Genomic DNA, 21568 nt, shown 5'->3' with positions numbered 1-21568 from the left:
CACCGAATATAATATAATAACTGGCTAAAAAGAATGCAGTGTCCGCTGTCCAGTGAACGGAGTGCGCGTTGGGCCTTCGTTCCTCCGCCGCTTTCCTTTCTCCGCTCCGCTCTCGGCCTTTCTCCTATCGGGCTGGTGGGACGACAAGGCGAGGAGCCACCCTTCATCCTTGGCCTGATCTTCGTCGGGCGGCGGCGACGAGCATCTGACAGGTATGCCCGCCTATCCCCTTCCCTTCCCTTCCTGCTGTGTGGAATCCAAAAACCAGAACCCTGATGTATGCTATCTAAATTTGGATCTGACCATGTCATCTGCTAGACTTAGATTTTTTTTTCAAATAATTACCGGGTGTGCATATGTACACCTATGTCTCCGAATACTGCGTCCGCCCCATATGCCATGGTTCCTGCTCCATTTTTCAATTAACATAGGTGTATTTTGATTTAACTAAAAGTCAAACTTCACAGCCTTTTGCTATCAGTTAGTCAAATTATAGGCATGCTTAGGACAAAAGTTGCATCGGTAGATCCATATTCGAAAGAATTTTAAGATGGTGTTGATTCTGTAGCAATTGACATTATATTGCCAGAGAAATTTAAGGTCAAAATCTTACTTTTGAAGATTTTCTCCTGAAAAAATACGTCTTCCTTTGATAGACTGCGAGAGTAATAAGCTGGTCATCGAATTCTTCAAGGGATATCACCTGCAAAGCTTAATGCTTCTGCTACCTTGAGTAATGTATCTTAATGTTTCATGCTGGACATAGCAAAGACTTGAGTAGTTTGATTACACATAGGGTCTTCTGTAAGTTCTTATATCTCCTGAATTCTTGATCCAACATTGGACCATACTGGTGGATCTAAACTTTGCATTCCTTTTCTTTCTTGTTTTAACTTTTCGTTCCCCGTTGCGCAATAGTTTTCTTTGATGAATTCAGTGGAAGGGTGATACATTTCCTGAAGCAATCCCTTTTTTATTTTCAAAGCTACCACACTTAGTGCTTGTGAGTAAATCTGCACTTATGCAGATTAGCCGCGCACTCAAAGGGGAAAAATGAAGTGATTTTTATATTTGCTTTATACTGAACTAAAAGGGCATGGCATTGTGATACTGAGAATGATTGATCAACAGCATTAATAAGACTGTTTTTCCTTGACGTTGAACTTCTACCTCCATGGTGCCATAGTGAACATCAATTTGGTGCTCTGTCCAAATCATGTTGTCCCTACCATCGTTGTGGTGATGGTTCTGGCATTCCCTGCTACCTTCCTCCCCAATTACCAGACCACATGATTCTTTTTTTCTTTCTTTCTATCTTTCTTTGGAAAGACCAAGAACATTGCCTGCATGAATAAGTAGAAGAGAGGATAACAGGTGCCAGAGGTGCCAAGTTTACCCTGCTCAGGCTCATGGCCTGAACAGGTGGAGCATCATATGAGCTCAAGGTGTTTTGCACCAGCAATGTTCCACAATCTGGCTTTGTCCTGAATTTCAGAGATCATCTGCGCTGTTTTCTTTTCTTGTCTGTTGAAACCAGAAGCACTCTTTCCTCCCAAAGGCTTCAAATGACTAGGATAGTGATCCCGCGAATTCCCTTTGTGGTTGTATACGTGGAATCCCAAGCAACCCAAGGTACCAGTCTGGTATGTTAATTGGTGGCCAGTAGGATGGATTGGATCAAGGCTCTGGCAAGGAACTATTTCTTTTTCTTATGGTTGTATCCTGGGCCTGTGTAGCTAACCATAACTTCTGGTGAACCTTACATTCCTAAAACTAGTATTGTCATGGAAATGGGATGCTATTCTTACAAGGACTATGTATAAACTGCAACCAGTGTTTGATATACTGTGAAATGTCATTCTATGTTTTCCCTTGTTTGTCACCTTTCTGCAATTAATGAGTGTATTACAGTGAAAGTGAAGTATTGAATATAGGAGTAATTTGAACATAGTATATTTTTGACACCTTAATTGGTGATTGGCACGTCTGAATTCATCTTTTGTTTTTCCTTTCCAGAATCCTGTCTCCAGGCGGTGTAGAGGATATTCCATTTCCTTCAGTTCTTGGATAGGAATGGAAAATGAATTTCCTGATGAGGTTCTCAAGTCTGTTTTCCCATTATTGGATGGGAAAGATCTAGTCTTTTGCATGCTTGTATGCCGTCAGTGGCGTGACATTGCAAAGGATGATTACTTCTGGAAATGCATTTGCTCACGAAAGTGGCCGTCCATTTGCAAACAGCCTCCTTCTGATGCAAACTACAAGAAGCTTTATCTAACCTTCTCCCAGCCACCAACAATGCAGCACCTTCCTGTACCAAGGCTCACGTTTGAGGATCTTGTTTTTTATATCGATATGTGGCTTGAGGGATCCCTCATCTTTTCTCAAGCAATTTCAGGTTGCACCCTTCGAGCAGGCCTACAGTGCACACCTCGCGGCATCCCAGATATACTTGCAGCACATTTGAAGTCCCTAGACTGCATCATGATGTTGGAAGTTGAACCCAGGTTATCAATCCCTATGGGACCAGCCATCACTGTATCTGTTCTTGCCCACCGCAAGGATTCCAATAAGATGGCTTGCATCATTAACAAGTCAACCTTCGATTACATCGACAGTAATGCTGCTCGCGCACTGGCATACGAGTATCTCAGGTTTTCACCCAGACACCCATTCATATCAGACATCCGGGCATGGATGTCCTTGCTTTTCCTGTACAAAGGAGACAACGTCGTCGAGGTATTTGGTATCGAGCTAGATTTCTGCGACGCTGCGAGGTCAGAAACTGAAATCCTATGGCTTTTGGATATGCTTGATTGGAAATAGAAGGACTTGTGACTCAACAAATGTAAAGAATGTTCGTGATTAGTTGATCTTTTCCTGTTGGGAGCATGTATGCTACTGAACTACAATCTTCTGGGCAATTTGAATAAATGGCACCTGCTACTCCATGTGTTAGCAGGGCGCAGTTGTTTCGTAGTTTCTGTCCCCTGAAATTGTTGTCCATCTTCACATCATCCATGCAAATGTTCGAAGCATGTCTTGTACCGTTTGGTGGCTTGTGGCTAGTTCCTTTATGATGCCATCTAATGTCCCGGACTATGCAGTTGGTCGTCAATGAGTTTTGTACATTGAGTTAATTAAAACCTAAGTTCTGCTTGTATGTGTCGCCATACCGACTCTTGCGGAGTCTGAAGCATGCAAGATAAATGTTACTAAAATGATATTTGTTTTTCACATGATGCGTCGTCATTCATAGGATGTGAATGTGCACGGGCGATTTTGCATATATTCTGTGTTCTGAAAACATACATGTCATAATATCATATGTCATGGATCTAACAAACGGCAGCATGATCTTCAATCACGTCAAAACGGTGAGAAAAATCGGCTAAACCATGAAACCCAGTAGTCGTTTTATTCCAGCTCGATAATAAGCAAAGCAAGCGTGTGGAAAAGCTTATTATCACTACCGCTATCCCAAGCACAGCATACAACGCGACCCGTCAAGCTTATTATTCAGCCCACCACGACGGTCCTGTCGAAAATCCAGCTGAACCGGGCCAGGCCGGGCTCCCCGCGGGCCGCCCTCCGCTGCGCCAGCTCCTCCATCCGCCGGATCTTGGGCGCCAGCCCGCACACGTACTCCTGCGCGCGGCGGCCCTCGCCGGAGAGGCCCGCGAGGTCCGCCACCCGCCACCGCCGTACGAAGTGCTCCACGAGGTCGCCGTAGTCGCTCGCCGTGTACACGCCGGCGCGCTGCGCCACCGCGGAGAACCGCGCGAACAGTGTGTCTCCGCCGCCTTCGCGGCCGTCCGACATGAGCAGCCCCGGCATGGTGACCTTCCCGCGCATGACGTGCGCCAGCGCGCGCACCATGCCGTCCGGGTCCACCTCGAGGAGCCTGGCGCTCGCCATGGTGTACCCCGCCTCGTGCCGCCTCTCGTCGGCGGCGATCACGCCGCAGATCTTGGCGAGAGCGCGGTCGCCGTGCTGCGCCGCGAGCCGCGCCGTGTGGCCGTGGGAGATGAAGGTGGCGCGCTCCTGGAACGCTCCGTAGATCAGGCTGTGGTACGGGCTCGTGGGAACCAGCATTTCCTTGACCCATTAATCCAATTAATTAGCCAACCGCTTGCACTTCGATCTCCGATTAATTAAAGATTAATTACCATGCCGTTGCGGAGGAGGTGGTGGACGGTGACCTCGACCTGGCGCATGTCGACGCGGCCGGTGAGGTAGAGGTAGCGGTTGAGGAGGTCGCCGTGGCGGTTCTCCTCGGCGGTCCAGCCGCGGATCCACCGGGCCCAGGGCAGCTTGCTGGAGCCCGTCTCGTCGCAGAGGCCCTCGGTGCGGTTGCCCATGCTCTGGTACGTGGGCAGCGCCTCCTCCGTGATCATGTTGCCCACCAGGCACACGAGCACGTCGTCGGGGAGGCACGCCGCGCCGGCGCGCAGCTCGGCGAGCCCCTCCTTGAACGCCTCGGCCTCCGCGCCGCCGCCGTCCGCGGTGGACAGGGGCAGGTAGTCGTGCGGCTGCCACGCGGACTCCACGGGCGTGAGCAGCGGGAGCATGTTCTCCGCCACCCACCCGTTCAGCGACCGGATGGCCTCCACCTGCTCCCGCGGCACCGGCGGCCACTGATCCATTATCTCCTCGCCGCCGCCAGCCGGCGCCGGCGGCGTAGCAGCGGTGGTGGCTGTGGTTGCGGCAGCACTCAATCTCCCTGCCGCCACGCCTCTGCTGCAGGTGGACGCGCATGCACGCAGGGCGTGCACACTGGGCGCCGCACGCCCAAGAAATGGTCAGTACTCAGTACGTTCTTCTGTCGAGACATGCACAGAAAAACTCGTGCATTCTTCTGAGCTGACTTTCCAGACACACTACTATGAACAGGTGAGTGTGCCCCTTCTGTTTTTGTTCTTCTGGTTTCATTATTGTTCTTTACTATTTTAAGCAACTTAGTGATCGAGGAATTTTTCCAGCGTTTGGATGTAAAGGAAACAACATGCACTTGCAGCACCACTTGTGGTATATACCTGTTGGAGTGTGCTGGGGAGAGGAGCCTGGGTGCTCCTCTCGCCGGCGAGCTCGAGTAGCTCCGGCTGAAGGGGCGGCCGAGCTTCACCGGCGCCGCCGTAGCCGTCAGCCCCTGCGCCGCCATTTCCAGCAACACCTCCTGCTGCTGCTTTGGCAAATGCCTGCGTGTGTGCGTGGCACACACGCACACACTATTTATAGGTCGAAACCGAGGTGTCTAGCCGTCTACTACTCATCATAGAGGACGATACAGATAAGAATAAGATACAGGCATGGTAGTATGGGACGATACAAGATTGATGAACAGCCACACTCAACCAATGCATTAAGTGCGCATGAATTAATGTTGCGAATATACACTGTGCTGTCTGTGAATGCATATATTATTATTGATGGAGTATTAAATATAGGCTAATTATAAAACTAATTACACAGATGGAGTGTAATTCGCGAGACGAATCTATTAAGCTTAATTAGTCCATGATTTGACAATGTGGTGCTACAGTAACCATTTTGCTAATGATGGATTAATTAGGCTTAATAGATTCATCTCGCGAATTAGCACAGGGTTCTGCAATTAGTTTTATAATTAGCTCATATTTAGTTCTCCTAATTAGCATCCGAACATCTGACATGATACTGTTAAAGTTTAGCCCCTCGTATCAAACACCCCCCTAAGCGTAGACACTGGTGCGCATGCATGTGACCGACGCATATGCCTAGTCGGTCGATCGATTAGATATTTTGATGGGAAACTCGAAAAATCGAATGTCTATATATATACATCTATCTTGAGACATGACTTTCAACTTTCATGCGCTTAGGTGTTCTCCGTGTACTCCTCCGTCAAAAAAAAATAAGTCATTTTAGATTATTTTATATTAAACGTTTTTTTAAGTTTGATCGAGATTATAGAAAAAATTGCATATATTTATAATATGAAATAAGTGCCATTAAATTTATCTTGAGATATATTTGTATATTGTACCTATTTGATGCCATAAACATTGATACTTTTCTCTATAAATTTAGTCAAGTTGAGAAAGTTTGAGTTAAGATAAACATAGAATGACTTGTTTTTTTGATGGAGGGAGTATATGCTAGTACGATAGAAATTACTACTCCCTCCGTCCCAAAATATAGCTACGTTTTGACTTTTCAAAGTCAAGTCTTTCCAAATTTAACTGTGAATAGAGAAATAGAAATAATTATAGAGACTAATAACGAAAAATAATATTAGTACATTTATCATGAAACCAACTATTATAATATTATAATATGTAACTTTTTCTATTTAAAATAAATTATTTTTAGAGATATTGTTGGTAAGCATAGCTATATTTTGGGAGGGACGAGTAGTTGCCAAAATGTCTAAAAAAAAACAGCGACACCAGATGAAATGTACTACTAGCAATAGGCACCGGTAACACACACTAAATGGGATAATATACTCGCTTCGTCTAAAATTATTATTCGTTTTTCACCTTTTGACACGCACCTGAAAATATATTTATATTTAGATACATACTAAAAGTGATATATCTAGAAAAGTTAAAACGAATAATAATTTGGGACGGAGTGAGTATCTCCTAATGTTCTATTATTATTATTATGCTATGATCTTATTTCTCAGAACGGCATCACACTCATGCTCTAACGTATATCCTTCGTCTAGCTCTTGGCCACCGGCGGCGCTGGGATCCGGGACACTACTGGCGACAGAACGCAATGCGTATTTGTACGTTTTGAGGAAGGGAAAACGTCTTGTGTATGGACCACCGTCAATTGATAAGCCAAGGTGGACGAAGGAGAGTACGAGGGAACATGCTGCAGAGATGGAATTTATGCATGGTTATTCGTAATTCGAGCATTTGATGGATTTTATCCGATAAGTACGCAGGTGCAGAGTTGGATGAAAATAAATTTTGTCAGACTTATAGAGGTCATCGAGATCTAAAAATTTATAATTAATTATTTTTTTCATTTGAGATTGTTTAGATGCATAAATATTCTATACAAAGTCTCAGACTCATCGAACGATCACAGAAGGAAATTAGATCAACATTAAAGTTTGACGAGATATAACTTTGCAATTGACAACGTGTTCACTTAAGAGTGTCAAATATGAAATACAGAATTCATACATGTTAAGTTAAAAAAATAACATCAATTAGACAATCACAAGTTGCTATGTAGATAAGGTAATAAGAACTAAGAAGGCAATTCGTGAGCCTCAAAATCTCCAAAAATACACATTTTGATTTTTTTTTCTTTAATATCATCATCGATTCTAATAACAAATTGGCAGTGATGCCCGTTTGGAACCGACGAGAAATTTCGATATTTGGTATCGAATCTGCAAGCCTAGGCCGCCTAGCTGCTCGTAAACCTCAGTTCGCAAGCCTTTAGCATATTATATCATCTATTAATTTTATGGAAAAGCTCAAAAGGTGGCTACAACTAAGATAATTAGAAGTGTTTTTACTTATTTAATGACTGGTAGAACAGACTTTCTCCTTGTTGCTTAATTTGTTCTAAAATCATTAGAAATACTTATATTCATGAACATAGGGAGTAGGTGGCATACGTACTGCTGCCGTGCCCTACTCTCGACCACCGGCCGGCCGGCCCACAGCCAGTAGATGAATGACTGTCATTGATCACTCCATGCAGTTAGGAAGGGTAGCACAAGTCCCAGATGGCCGGTATCTTTATGTGGTTGCTCATCGACGTACACTACCAGGGACCAGGCTTTACATGCATTGGATCAGAAGTCTTGCATGCAAGTGCGATGACGAGGATATGCATCATTTAAAGACTACACCGAAATTAATTAATTTGCTTATAAAGATTGCATGTTCTCCAGTAATTTTGTCGATCTTAGACACACACCGTCCTGTCCAGTCTCTTCCGAATGCTCGTAGAGGGTGTAGGTATGTTCATAAAAAGAGCTAATAACTATTTTTGTATTATAGAATGGCTCTTTAACAGAAGCTATATGTGTGCCGCTTTTTTTTTAAAAAAAAGCTACCTGTGTGTGCATTAATTGAAGCCACTGAAGCTATATATCTTCATGTCGTCGGTGACTCGGTGGGTGGTTGCTTTGGACCAACAACATGTTCAAGCGGTGTAGCAGAGAGTTGGCAGACGTACTGAATGCCGCCCATGACACACACAGTAGCGATGCACTGCAACAAAAGTTAACCTGCGTGCACAGTGCTGCATGGTCAGGTCGCTACAGTCCCACTCCCACCTCTTTTTTTTCTTACTCTCAAATGTCTCTTTGTTCGGTCGACGGAAAATAGGTAACCGCCTAAATTATCTCAATTAAACCGGATTATCATCCATAATCGACCCGACTTAATCGAAATAATCTCAACAGTCCCGATATGCGCCTCGAGCATCGCCCAGAAACAACCCGCGTACCGTTTTTACATCATGACAACCATCACAAGGATACATATGAGAGCAAAATTTAAACCTTGTTTACAAGTCTGGATCATCTTACAAAATTTCAGAAATTATTACTACAATATGAAGGAACTAGAACATAAAAATTTTCATCAATTAAAGTGATTTAGTTTAGGTCTATGTGGCTATCCTATCATATTTTTCTTAGATTGAGAGTTAAAACGCAGCGGAAAGATATAAGTAACAAGGTGCAACAATGATGTCCTTGCCCATAAGACACCACCTGCACAAGCTTAGAGCGACCTGCACCATCCATCCACTTTGCTAGCTCCGGCGGGATGAATATGGCCATCGCTCACAACAAGGAAACCTACAAAACAACTTAACGGTAGCACCGTAAGTACATTGCGTACTTGCAGGACTTAACCATAATACTGCATGAGGCTTGTCAAATTTTAACATTAGACCATAAAAATACGAGTAAATAAGCAAAAGACATGGCGTCTACTTTCTATATCAAGCACCAATACAATTGCATAAGTAGTAAAGTGATCATGTAGTCATAAGCTCAATCTTCCATAAAACCTTCACGGAACTCTACGCTAAAGTTGAAGTACAAGAGCGTGCTCTTTGACCAGGAGCACGAGGCGCAAGACCAACAACCGTAGCCTTGGTCTAGGATAAGTGTTGATTCATGCCTCCCGACCGTTCACATACCCACACCCAGCAATGAACGAACGTCCGAAAATGTATAGATGCACCAGACATAGCCAATCACACCTCATCCCATCCCACGCCGAATCTGGTCAAGGTAAGGTGCGACTTATGCTACTTGGCTTACCATTCCCATATTAATTATGTGGTTTGTACGGAATAGTGCTCAAGTATCAAAGCGATAACGATCGGACCTTAACCAACTCAAGTAAGCCTATGCCACTTGGATTCCAATCCCAACATGGCCCTACACACTTGCTCAAGGATTGAATCATCATTCATGTTGTTCATCTTTTATGCTTTCTCAACTACTCAAGTATAATTAAGCAAACATTCAAATTCTCGCGAGTGGTTGTGACCTTGCCACCCCTCAACTTCTACTGAGAATTAAGCATGGCTAAGCAATTATATCGAGATTTCTAGCATCCATACTTTCACTAAATAAGTTGAGCTAATTCCAAGAGTTGGCATGTCTAGTAGGTTCTACTCATTTCATGTCTAGATAGAGCTAAGCCCATGAACAACTATTAATAAATAATAGCATTTCACATTTAGAAAATAGAGTGGGATACATAGGTGCCTGCCTGAGATTGGTGCTCCAAGAACACGGCACTCCGGAACGTCACCATCTACGAGATTAGATGAATGCATGAATTAGAAAAGATGACATGAATGTATATACATAAGAGATGCAATGGCTCAAGAGAGGTAAAGGCTAACATGGTTCGAGGTTTTCAAGCAAGCAATCAAAGGTTAGAAGTAGGGCACACAAGCACAGCATAGAGAGAAGGTGCTAAAATAATAAGCCATACATGTGTGCATAATATTCTAAGACAAGTTGTAGTATGAGAAGGTTATTAACATCAGTTGTGCTAATTTTAGTTATCGTATGAACTAACATAATTAGATTGTTACAACTTAAAGCATCAACCATGAAACTATCTCACGATTGCTATCAATATTAAATAGTTGAGCATGCTCATACAAGCTAGTTAGCAATACTAGTTAATAATAACCTTAGACAATTCATGAATTAATGGGTAACTAGCATATCACATCTTAATTAAGAGTAGTAAAGTTATTTCCTAAATTAGAATTTAGCTAAACTTGTTATACTTATTAATTGAGGCAAGCATCATTATTCTATGTTGTGTCATGAAGGTTTCTAATCACAAAACTATAGCACATTTATCCTCAGTTAACAAGGGTGGGTTTATAGTTCACATGAGCACAATTGATCATCTAGGTATTTTATAAGAAAACTAGTTTTAGAACAAGCATATATTAAAAGTTGTATCCTTATGTAATCATCTCATGAAAACTAACAATAGAAATAAAATATCATGGCCTTAGGTGACTAACAAGATTGGATTAATGATTTTAGAAACATCTCTATATAATTGATCATGTATTTAACAAGCTGTCATACATACATAAACTAGGTAAGTGTATGATCTAAACAGTAGTTGAAGGTTAAAAGAAGCTAACAAAGTTTGGATCCATAATTTTAGAAGCACATATGAGATTATTATTCATTTTACTAATCAACAGGTTCAAACATATCTAAAACTCTACCAATATACACACAAATAGTGCAAACAAGTACTTCCATTGGATTATAAATACCATAAATGAACTAGCAAAATTGGTTTTACAATTTTTGGACTAATAGAGAATTAACCATGCAATTAACAAGATAAATACTCATATAATGAAATCAGATAATTAATTAATTATTTTTGGAGAAAAAATATTTTTAAAATGTCGCAGAAATCATTATGAAACTAGAAAATTTTGTTTCACATTAATCAGAGCTATAATCAATTTTATATGAATTATGCAAGATGACACATGTTTATGCTTGAACAATGCTGATAGGGTTGGGTATGGTGTACCTGCGGACCGTCCGCTCATAGGGGGATGGACCGTCCGCCGGTCAAGTGCAGGATGATTTCCAGAAATGCGCTGTATCTATGCAAACTTTAGAATTGAAATGCGGCCCGTCCACTGTACAAAGACAAGTCGAGTAGCAAAAATGAACCGATTCTGTGTGGATTTTAGGGTGAACCGCAGACAGTCCGTGGGTGGAAAGCGAACCGTCCGCAATACAAATTTTTGGGGACGCTTTTCATGTAGAGGCTCAGTGTTTTGGGTCACGATTCAGAGACCATCCGTCCTTAGGCTGCGGACCGTCCATGTGCTGGTCGAGGCTCACCGGCGAGGTCGGCGGCGGCATCTCCGGCCACGGTTTTGGGTGTTGTTTGTTTCTATAGCTTCCTAAGGACATGAGGAACTCGTTTTGGGTGGGGGATTTGACATACATGGGATCTTTGGAGCTTTAGGTCATCAATGGTGACAGGCCTTGGATAGGCTTTGGGGATTGATTGAGGGCAAAAGGAAGATGATGAGCAGTGAGGGGAGCTCACCGGAAACAAGTAGAGCACGAGCAAGGGGTCGCTTGTTGGTGTAGGGCAGTTGGAGTAGATCAGGCTGAGTTCATCCTTGATGTGCTTGGAGAAGATGAAGTAGAGGAAGAAGATACTTAGGGATGGCCTTCTCCTTGGTCTCCGATGAGGAAGAGGTGGACGAGGTGGTGAAGAAGCTTGTCGATGACGTCCTCCAGTGGTCCTCTGGTAAACTTCGGTGAGGGTGGTGGTGGATTTGGTGGGGAGGATGTGTTTTCTCCTCCATGGCTTGGTTGGGGAAGACACAGGGAGGAAGAGGGGCTTCTGTGTGTGAGAGGGAGTAGCAGGGGAGAGGGGAGGCGCAGGGGTGAGGTGGAGATCGGTGGGTCCGGGCAAGGGCGCGTGGCACAACTTCTCTACACACGCGACACGCACGTAGGGTCTTCTCGCGGACAGCCCGTGTGGGAGGGGCGGATAGTCCACGGAACGAAATCGCTTGACATCCACGGTTCTGTACATAAACTTCTCTCTTTGCTCCATACTCCAAACTTCAACTTCCAAGCTTCCGAAAATTATGTTGATACAAGAAATCAAGAGCAACCCATTTTGCTTGAATTGGGAAGAAAAGTTATGGTAAATTTAAAATGAAAATTCTTCCCAGAATACTATTTTTGGATTTTCGACTGAGTTGTTTGGCTTCAAGATGGATTCCTAAAATCTGGAAAAAAATACCTAAATTTATATTTGAGGAAGAAGTATTTTACCAAGTTATGACCGAACATACACTATTGGAAAACTGAACATTGGTCCTAGCTCTTAGTACCGGTTGGTTTTTGACTCGGTACTAATGTGAGCATTAGTACCGGTCTAACGGCTATTTCCCCAGGAGCGCCCCGTGACCCCCTTTAGTACCGGTTGGGGGCTCCAACCGGTACTAAAGGTCACCCATTAGTACCGGGTGGAGCCTCCACCTAGTACTAATGTGCCTGAGGGCCTTTAGTAGTAGGTGGAGGCTCTACCCGGTACTAAACTAATGGGTGACCTTTAGTACCGGTTGGAGCCCCCAACCGATACTAACTTCCCTTCTATAAATCAGGCGTCTTCTTTCTCCTGCCCGAGCCATTTCCTCCAGCTCGGGATTCATTCATTCATGGCGAAATAGGGGAGGTGTTACCGGATTTTTTTACCATTCCGTGGGCATTTCACTCATTCAAGTGTTCTAAAGGTTAGATACTTCATCCTCCCTTGATACATGGTTAGTATACTAAGTTTTATGCTTTAGAGGTAGAGTAATTTGTGATTTTTAGAATAAGGTACAATGGAGAAATTTTTCATTTATATGCATGTGTTATTTAGAGCTCATATTTGTGATTTTTAGAATAAGCTACAATTTTTTGGATGCTATGTTTCATATTAGTCAAATAAATTGATATGAGGCTAGAGGAATAATTTCATCCAACCAAACGAGGTCGATCACAGCCAGACTGACATCTACCTCAACATGTCTGGTGATGGTAACGAGGAGGAACCAATTGCCGAGAGAGGCAATGATGGGCAACAAGGCGAGATATAGCAATTAGTATACGTAAACATGATTTGAATTCTATACTTATCAAGATTATTGGGAATTGATAGTTCTTTCATTTTCAGCCATCTGGATCGAGCAGGCCTAAACGGAAAAGAGGCCCAAAGAAGAAGCTAGAAGGGCGTATCATCATCACGGAAATTAGTGAAGAGAGTGAACCAACTACTCTAGAGAATGCTAAGATCAAATTGGTGAATCAAATTGGATTTCTTGTTAGGGATAACATCCCAATAAGCTTTTAGAATTGGAAAAGTTCTAAAATTGATGAGAGCGTGGTCCCCATACCGGAGGTCCCTGTAAGCGTTGTCCCCTGATGGAGAGAAGGAAATGTTATGGGAGTAGATAAAAGAAAACTTCAGATTCGAAGGTGTAGATGTAGAAAAAGTGAAAGATTGGGTCTTTTGAATGGTGCAATTGCTTTTCAGACGTACAAGAAGAACCTAAACAAAACTACAGGGCTTTATACCAGATTTCACGAAGCACCCGAAGTTAGGAGATCACTAGGATTCATTTGTGCAGTTCAAGCAGTCGCAAAAGAGTGCTAAGGCAACTAAAACTAACACCGACAATTTTCATCAGAAGAAATACTTTCATCAGAAGAAAATGTTGAACTTCAAGTGTTGATGCAATGTAATATTATTCATTAATGTGTATGCAGAAGATGTCTATATATATATATAATATTATCTCAAATATAATATTATAGATCAAATACAACTTTATATATATTAGCGTATTAAAACTAGTATACATAAAGGAAATAAATACGAAATACTAATATAGAATAAAGAAACAGAAAAGAAAATAAGAAAAGAAATAGAAAAGAAAAAAAGACTTTTAGTACCAGTTGTTTATAATTGGCCTCGGCCACATGCGACGTGATAGAGGCCAATTTAGTGGGGTTAGGATCCGGTACTGAAGGCGCTTTCCCAAGCAGTGATATGTCCTATTGGAAAAAGAATGTTTCTTCACAAGGCATGCATTTCCAATCTATTCAATACAAGTAAAAATGTAAATGCACTCAAACAAGCACAAATTTTTTATGCTAGCAAACAATGATGCTCATGATGCAATGCTCAACAAATTAATTACAATTTGGTCATTACAAAATACATGAAACGAATATATATAGGTCAGCTTGGTGGCTATCCTAGTTTTCTGTCTAAACTTTAAATCAGGATTATAAAATCAATAATGAGATAATCTTTGAGCCCACCAACGGCGCACGCAGAGGAAGCGCAACCTAATTAGTAATTGTATCCCTATATGCACTACCGGAAACAGAAATTTTACCGAGTGTAAATTCTTTGCCGAGTGCTTTCTTTCGGGCACTTGGCAAACACAACCTTTGCCGAGTGTATACTGATAGACACTCGGCGAAGATTATACACTCGGCAAACACAACCTTTGCCGAGTGTCGAATGTACACACGACACTCGACAAAAATTTGACACTCGATAAACGCCAGCACGTGGCTCGCACGTGCGCCCTCCGTTAGGGGAAGTGGGCCGGCCGTTAGTACTTTGCCGAGTGCCCGACTCGGACACTCGGCAAAGAAGTGGTTTGCCGAGTGCCCCGTCGAGACACTCGGCAAACTTGAGTGTTTGTGGAGGCACTCGGCAAAGACAAAAAAACATTTCCACCACTGCCCTCCACACTTTTTCTACTCTCCACATACGACATTTGGTAGTCCATCTCAAAAGTTAGTCTATTTTTTAGTCTGTTTGCTATTTTTAATGAATTGATAGCATTAATAGGAATTGATTTATTTAATTCAAATTTTAACTGCAAGTGATTGAAATAATGGGTTAAAATCAGTGAAAAAATCATATTCATATTATTGAATCCGGATTGAGGTTCAACCAGGAAATGAAAAGAAATTTTGAACATTTTTTTTAGAAAACACAACCACGAACGTGTGGTTGAATGGTTGTTAAATTCTAAAAAAACCAAACGAAGTCTGAAAATCACAAGATTTGTCAAAATGTCATGATATTACATGTGGAGGCTGTGGTAAAAAATTGAGAAGGTTTCACCCAATTTATGACATATGATGCTTACCAACCGCCTCATCTCCCGAAAGGATTCATAGAAGTTAGAGAGGATCCAATAAGATTTGGAGTCCAAGGGACACTTGAATTGGGGTTTGACTTCAAAGCATTTTGTATAGGCAACATACAAAATAGATTGGTTCATGTCAAATTTTGGAAATTTTTCGAATCCGTTTGATATTTTTTATTGATTAAATGCAATTATAGATTTTTAATAGATATAAATTCAATTTGAGCTATAACTGCATGAAATAATAGAAAAATATCAGTAGATAAATCATATAACCATTGTTGAGTGAATTTAACATGGATTTTCCCAAGTATATTAGAAAAAGTCAGTAAAACACGTTATTGAAGAAGTGTACATGAAATGTCAGTGTACTTTGCCGAGTGTCTAGAGAAAATACTCGGCAAAGGTACCCTTTTGCTGAATGTTTTCACCAGACACTCGGCAAAGTAGGTACACGAGCCCAAAGTAGGTACACGAGCCCACTGTCAGGCGCTGTTCTTTTTTTTAAAAAAATATAACTTGGGATTGCCGAGTGCCTCCGATCTGGCACTCGGCAAACCGTCTGGCTTTGCCGAGTGCCAGATCGGAGGCACTCGGCAAACCACCGGGCAAGGTGCATTTTATCTGAAAAAATTTAAAAAAAATTAAAACTTCACTTTACCGAGTGCCCTATATCCGGCACTCGGCAAACTTATGACTTTGCCGAGTGCCAGATCGCGGGCACTCGGCAAAGAACCAGACTTAAGTCCTCTTAGGAACCGCCGTGGCCCTTCGTTCTATCCCAAAATCTAAAACTTCAATCTTGTGCCCCGCCCGCCGCCGCCGCCCGCCGCGCTCGCCGCCCAACGCCTTCCCCGTCGGCCCCGCCGCCCCTGGTGCCCCTTGCCCTGCCCGTCGCCGCCGCCGCGGCCCCGGCACCCCGCGCCCCTAGCTCGCCCGTCGCCCCTGGCGCCCCACCCGCCGGCCCCGGTGCCCCCGGCACCCTTGCCCCGCCCGTCGCCGCCGCCCCGCGCCCTCAACCCCGGTGCCCCGCCCCGCCGGCCGACCCCGCCCCAGCCCCAACGACCCCGCCACCCGGCGCCCCACCCGACGGCCCCGCCCTCGGCCCGCTTGTCGCCCTGGCCCGGCGCCCCGCCCCGCCAGCCGCCCCCGCTCCGGCCCCGGCGACCCCATCCCCGACCCGGCACCGGCGCCATCGGGCCCGGCCACCCCCACCACCGGCGCCCTCGGGCCCGGCCGCCCCCGCCCCCAACGTCGGACGTTCCCTTGCCTCTCTAGGCCGGCGTCCCTCACCCTCCCGGTAAGAATCAATTTTTGTTTTACAAGTTACAAAATTGAAATTAGAAATTAGAAAAGGTAGACAGGTGGTAGGATGAAATAGAAATTAGAAATTACAAAAGTAATTAGTAATTAGGGAAGGATAAGATAGAGAGGTGGTAGGGCATTTGTTTTAGAAATTAGAAAATGATGTTTGACTTGGCAATCTAAGGTATAAGAACTGTATGTGGAAGTTGGCCATCGTGCCGTTCCGTTGCTGTAGATGTGGTTGTCGGCCATCGCGCCGTTTTATTTGATGAAGGTTATGGAAACCTCCATGTGCAGGGTAGGTGCTGTCGAAATTTTAACTTGACAGATGTATGTTTTTTTTCAGGAAAGGCTACGTTACCGTCCTCGAGTCGTCACTTTGTACCAAACAAGGTGAGGCATCCTACACCTCTCTTTCCGTATGATGTTCATATATCACGTAACCTAGTTAGGTGTCTCCCGTTCAAAAGAGATAGGTTTGGAAATATGCAGATGTTTGCATATTTATAACTGTATCTGTTTCGAATTGTCCACGTTTTCTGGACAGCCCGAGGATATGTAGGTGGGTTTAGTTTCCATGGTCTACTCTGACCTGAGATAGAGTTTCGGCAGTACCTCCCTATTGTTCTCCGGATACACAATCTCCATTCCAGGACGTGTATTTGCAGAACAGCGGGGAGGTGCTGCCGAAATTCTATCTCGGGTCGGAGTAGACCATGGAAACTAAACCCACCCACACATCCTCGGGTGTGATGGTTGTGGTGCAATTTATATGCCTGTGGTGCAATTTATATGCCTGTGCTTCCGTGGTTGTTTTTTGAGAAGGGTCCTTTATACGTAACATTTCTGTTTTGCAGGAGGTGATTGGATACTCGGCAAAGAGGCCATTTTCTGTTACTGTTTGACAACTTTGCCGAGTGCATCGTCAAAACACTCGGCAAAGGCGTCATAAAAATTTGGCGGGAGGGGCTTGTTTGCCGAGTGCTAAGGGGCAGGCACTCGGCAAACGATGGATCTTCGCCGAGTGTCACTGACAAAACACTCGGCAAACGCGTCATAAAATCTGGCGGAAGGGGCTGGTTTGCCGAGTGCCACGAGGTAGGCACTCGGCAAACCATGGATCTTCGCCGAGTGCCAGTGAAAAATACACTCGGCAAACATTTTATTTTCGCTGAGTGTCAGTGGAAAATACACTCGGCAAACGTTAAATTTTCGCCGAGTGTCTTCCATTTGTCACTCGGCAAAGGCGCCATTACCGTGACAGTCCGTTATCACCTTTGTGCCGAGTGTTTTATTTTGCCGAGTGTTTTCCAGCACTCGGCAAAGCGAGTGCCCGACGTTCGACACTAGGCAAACAAAGGGAAAGTTTGCCGAGTCCAGTTCGCCGAGTGTTACACTCGGAAAATCCTTTGCTGAGTGTATTTGGGCCTTCGCCGAGTGTCTGAGGCACTCGGCAAAAGTACTGTTTCCGGTAGTGATGGCCAAGCAGAGAACCATCTTTCTGCGTCGGAACATGCATGCATGGACCGGATGCGTATCAGCCCGCATGCATACTGTATGGCTGCTTGATGAGTGATGGCCGGCTCACAAGAGTAATTTCTGATTTCAATACCCGCGCAGGCGCTCAGCGATACAGCGCTGGCAGATCATATGTGATGCGCAGCCACACGCATGGCGCCGTGCGCGCGTGTACGCGTGCCGAGATCACGTACGTACAGTGCGTGCACCGCATGCAGTTATACCCATACCTACAGGTTGTTTGGAAGGGCTTCTCCTGAAAACTACTCTGTCAGTGAAGCTAAAAAGAGAATTTCCTATTTGACACTAGAAAAATGACCCGTTCCTTCCTTAGTCTTGAAAATTTCTTCCTTCCTTATTGACACTAACTTCAACTTTCATCGCTAAAATGACACTCAGTCAATTCCGTTAGATAACACCGTTGAGTGCCAGTTGAAAAAAACGCTGTTACCCCTCATGTAGTTGTATAACTAGTTTAATTGGCACCTCTGTTGTTGCGCATGTAGGGGCGTAGGGCACTTGTAGCAATACTGTTGCCTATTTTTTTTTGCAACATTTATATTTTTTTATTATATTGAGTAATTTCTTTCTTTTTCACCATATTTTTGCATATTAATGAGCAAACCTGCATCAATTTTTTTTTTTTGCATCCGTCCGAGCGTCAGCCCGACTGTCGTGGCCCCCGGACACCGCACCCCTAGCCGATGGCGCTCGCGCCCGCCGCATCCGGCCGGTCAAGGGGGCCGGGGCCCCCGCGTCCGCTTGGCCGAGGGAGCCTATGGCCTCCGCTCCCGCCCGCTCAAGGGGGCCGTGGCCGCTGCCTCAGCTCACCCGAGGGTCCATGGCTGCCGCCTCCGCCCTGCTGACGGGGCCCGAGGCCGCAGCAGCAGCACACCGCTGCAGCAGGGCTGTCGGGGCTCGCGTAGTCGATGTGTATATGTGTCAGGCCGCTGTCGAATCCCCTGCCACCGCCACCTCGTCTGAGTTTTGAGGGTGATAGACTAACAAGTGAGGAACAAAGAGAATTCCCTATTTGGCACTCGTATAATGAGTGGTTCCTTTCTTAGCTCTCAAAATTTTTTCCTTTCTTATTTGAAACTAACTTGAAGTTTGGTTCTCATTTAACACTCCCATTTGTTCCATCAGTTAACTTGGGTGAACAATAACATGTGGATAGTTCCACCCTATTTTACTAAACAAAATAATATCCAAATCACCTCTAAAATTCATGAAATTCTTTATAGTTATATAAAAGATAGAGATGAACTCATTTTATAAAAAACATATATCATTTAAAATCTTAAAACTAAAATTCATCAAAATACACTACTTTTAAAGATAATGCGAATTTTTAGAGCATAAAAATACTTTCTAAAATTATGTAAAAATACACAATATCACTACAACATGATGAAGTAATTTATAATTTATTATCCATAATAATTTACATACATAAATTATAATTTATTTAACAAAGATTATTTTTAAACAATTTAAAATTTTTATTTGTGACATGTGAAATATAATAATTTTATAAATTGCTTAAATGTGCGACTAGAATATTGGGTATTTTAATGTAATTTTTGGAAAGTATTTTTATCCTCTAAAAATTCACATAATCTTTAAAAGTAACATATTTTTATGAATTTTAGTTTTAAGATTTTAAGTGATATATATGTGTTTTTGTGTAAAATAAGTTCATCTATATCTTTTATATCACTACAAAAAATTTCATGATTTTTAGAGGTGATTTGGATGTCATTTTGTTTAGTAAAATAGGGTAGAAGTATCCACGGGTTACTGTTCACCCGAGTTAACTGGCGAAAGGAACAGGAGTGTCAAATGAGGAACCAAAGTTCAAATCAGTGTCAAATAAGGAAGGAAAAAAAATTTAATGCTAAGAAAGGAACCACTCTTTATAAGTATCAAATAGGGAATTCTCTCGAGGAAGAAAGGGAGCCAGAAGGGAATTGCTTCCATCTGTTGGGCTGGCAGGGGCAATTTTGTCCACCTACAAGAAAACAGGCAGGTCTCCAAACGTTGTTTCACATTGGTGACTAGTGGAATTGACTGCGATGTCATTTTAGGGATGAAAGTTGAGGTTAGTGTCAAATAAGGAAGGAAGAAATTTTCAGGATCAAGAAAGGAATGAGCCATTTTACCAGTGTCAAATTGGAAATTCTCTCCTAAAAAACTAGCTTCACTTAGCTTAAAGCTAGTGCAATTAGAGCCCCTTTGGTGGAGCTTCACCGGACTCCACCATCGTAGATATGTAGCGCTACTGTAGTGAACCGGCTCCACCTGTTTCTTAGTTCATTTTAGCAAGAGAGAAGAATGACTTCGATGAACGTAGTGCTACAGTACCACAACAATGCTTGAGTTAGAGAAGCTGGAATACTTAGGAGCTCCACCAAAGGGATCCTTATTTTATTTTAGCTTCAGCTTACAAAATAACTTTATGCCTCGATTTGCTTAGAACAAATGAGTCAATCGAAGCCGAACGAAGCACTAGATCATAGTCTTGCAGCTTAATTAGTTCTATTATTGGAGCAATGATGCTAAAAGGAAAAAAACACATATATAAAGCATGAGATCAAACCAAAAATAAATGGTGGTGCTGCATGGAAAGAGCAATATTTGAAATAAAACTCAAAACCAAACAAACTCCTCATCCTCAATGAACCATGAAACGAAAGTCTCGGCTTTGTTTTGATCTCCTGTGTGATCGAGCTGTTAGATGAGAACTGAGGAACTCACATAAAAGGAAAGCTAGCTGACTGTCGGGAAAATCAGGTACAGGTCCAGGGGCTCGCCGGAGGCATTGTACCGACTAGCTATGTGTGGTTCTTGGCAGTTGGTCGCTGGGGTCAGTGTTTTTGGGAGTAGAACAATTGTAGCTTGAGGGCGGTCAAGCAAGCTGCCTTAAGACCCCCTTTCTGAATCGGCATATTTCGACCTCCCGTAACCTGTGTTGATCAGAATTCAGGAGCACCTTCGCTGCAAGCTAAGGTGGCCAGCCTGAAACTACTTACTACAGGCACAACCTTAGTAACCTCCAAAATACCTGAAGACCAAAGGCCCAACAATTGGACCCAAGCCCCCACGATATAACGCACACCCCAGAATAAGATGAGACACAGGACAAGGATGCCATACATGATCCACTAACTTGGTCATGTCATTTACAGAATGGCTACCACCGTAAACGGTCTGGGTACGTTCCGCCTAGGATCAATCTAACATAGCTCTCCAACGCACGCCAAAAGCAGCAAGCTCTCCAACGGAGTATGCTAGTATAGCGATCAGGAATCTAACTGCCCATGTTGCCGCTGAAGCTTTAGGTACTCCTGGATGCAAGATCGGAGGGCATGTTAGGGACGAGGTCTCGGTTTGGAAGGGCCAGGTTCGTCATTGGAGACCTATCGCTCCCGCCATCAAGCCAACCCATCAGATGCCACTTGAGGGTCCTTCATGATCTCCTGAGAAAAGCAAAAAATGCAAACTATCACTTCGTAAACGCACTTTAGTCAGA

General features: G+C 43.5%; 2 protein-coding genes across 2 annotated transcripts; one reads left to right on the top strand and one right to left on the bottom strand.

The window, feature by feature from the left end:
• Positions 1–24: 24 nt before the first annotated feature.
• On the top strand, positions 25–2979 carry LOC117840821 (F-box protein At5g39250). The gene is made up of 2 exons (XM_034721360.2): positions 25–212; positions 2017–2979. The coding sequence occupies exon 2, from the start codon at positions 2074–2076 to the stop codon at positions 2824–2826; it is 753 nt and encodes a 250-aa protein (XP_034577251.1). The 5' UTR covers positions 25–212; positions 2017–2073; the 3' UTR covers positions 2827–2979.
• A 413-nt stretch (positions 2980–3392) lies between these two features.
• On the bottom strand, positions 3393–5215 carry LOC117840820 (acyl-[acyl-carrier-protein] desaturase 4, chloroplastic). The gene is made up of 3 exons (XM_034721359.2): positions 5037–5215; positions 4170–4776; positions 3393–4098 (listed from the first exon to the last, which is right to left on the bottom strand). Exons 1-3 carry the CDS (start codon positions 5159–5161, stop codon positions 3520–3522), a joined length of 1311 nt encoding a protein of 436 aa, XP_034577250.1. The 5' UTR covers positions 5162–5215; the 3' UTR covers positions 3393–3519.
• Positions 5216–21568: the final 16353 nt, after the last annotated feature.

Source organism: Setaria viridis, chromosome 9 (genome assembly GCF_005286985.2).
Source record: "Setaria viridis chromosome 9, Setaria_viridis_v4.0, whole genome shotgun sequence".
In the NCBI taxonomy this organism is placed as follows: domain Eukaryota; kingdom Viridiplantae; phylum Streptophyta; class Magnoliopsida; order Poales; family Poaceae; genus Setaria; species Setaria viridis.
This window is presented reverse-complemented; position numbering and strand designations above follow the sequence as displayed.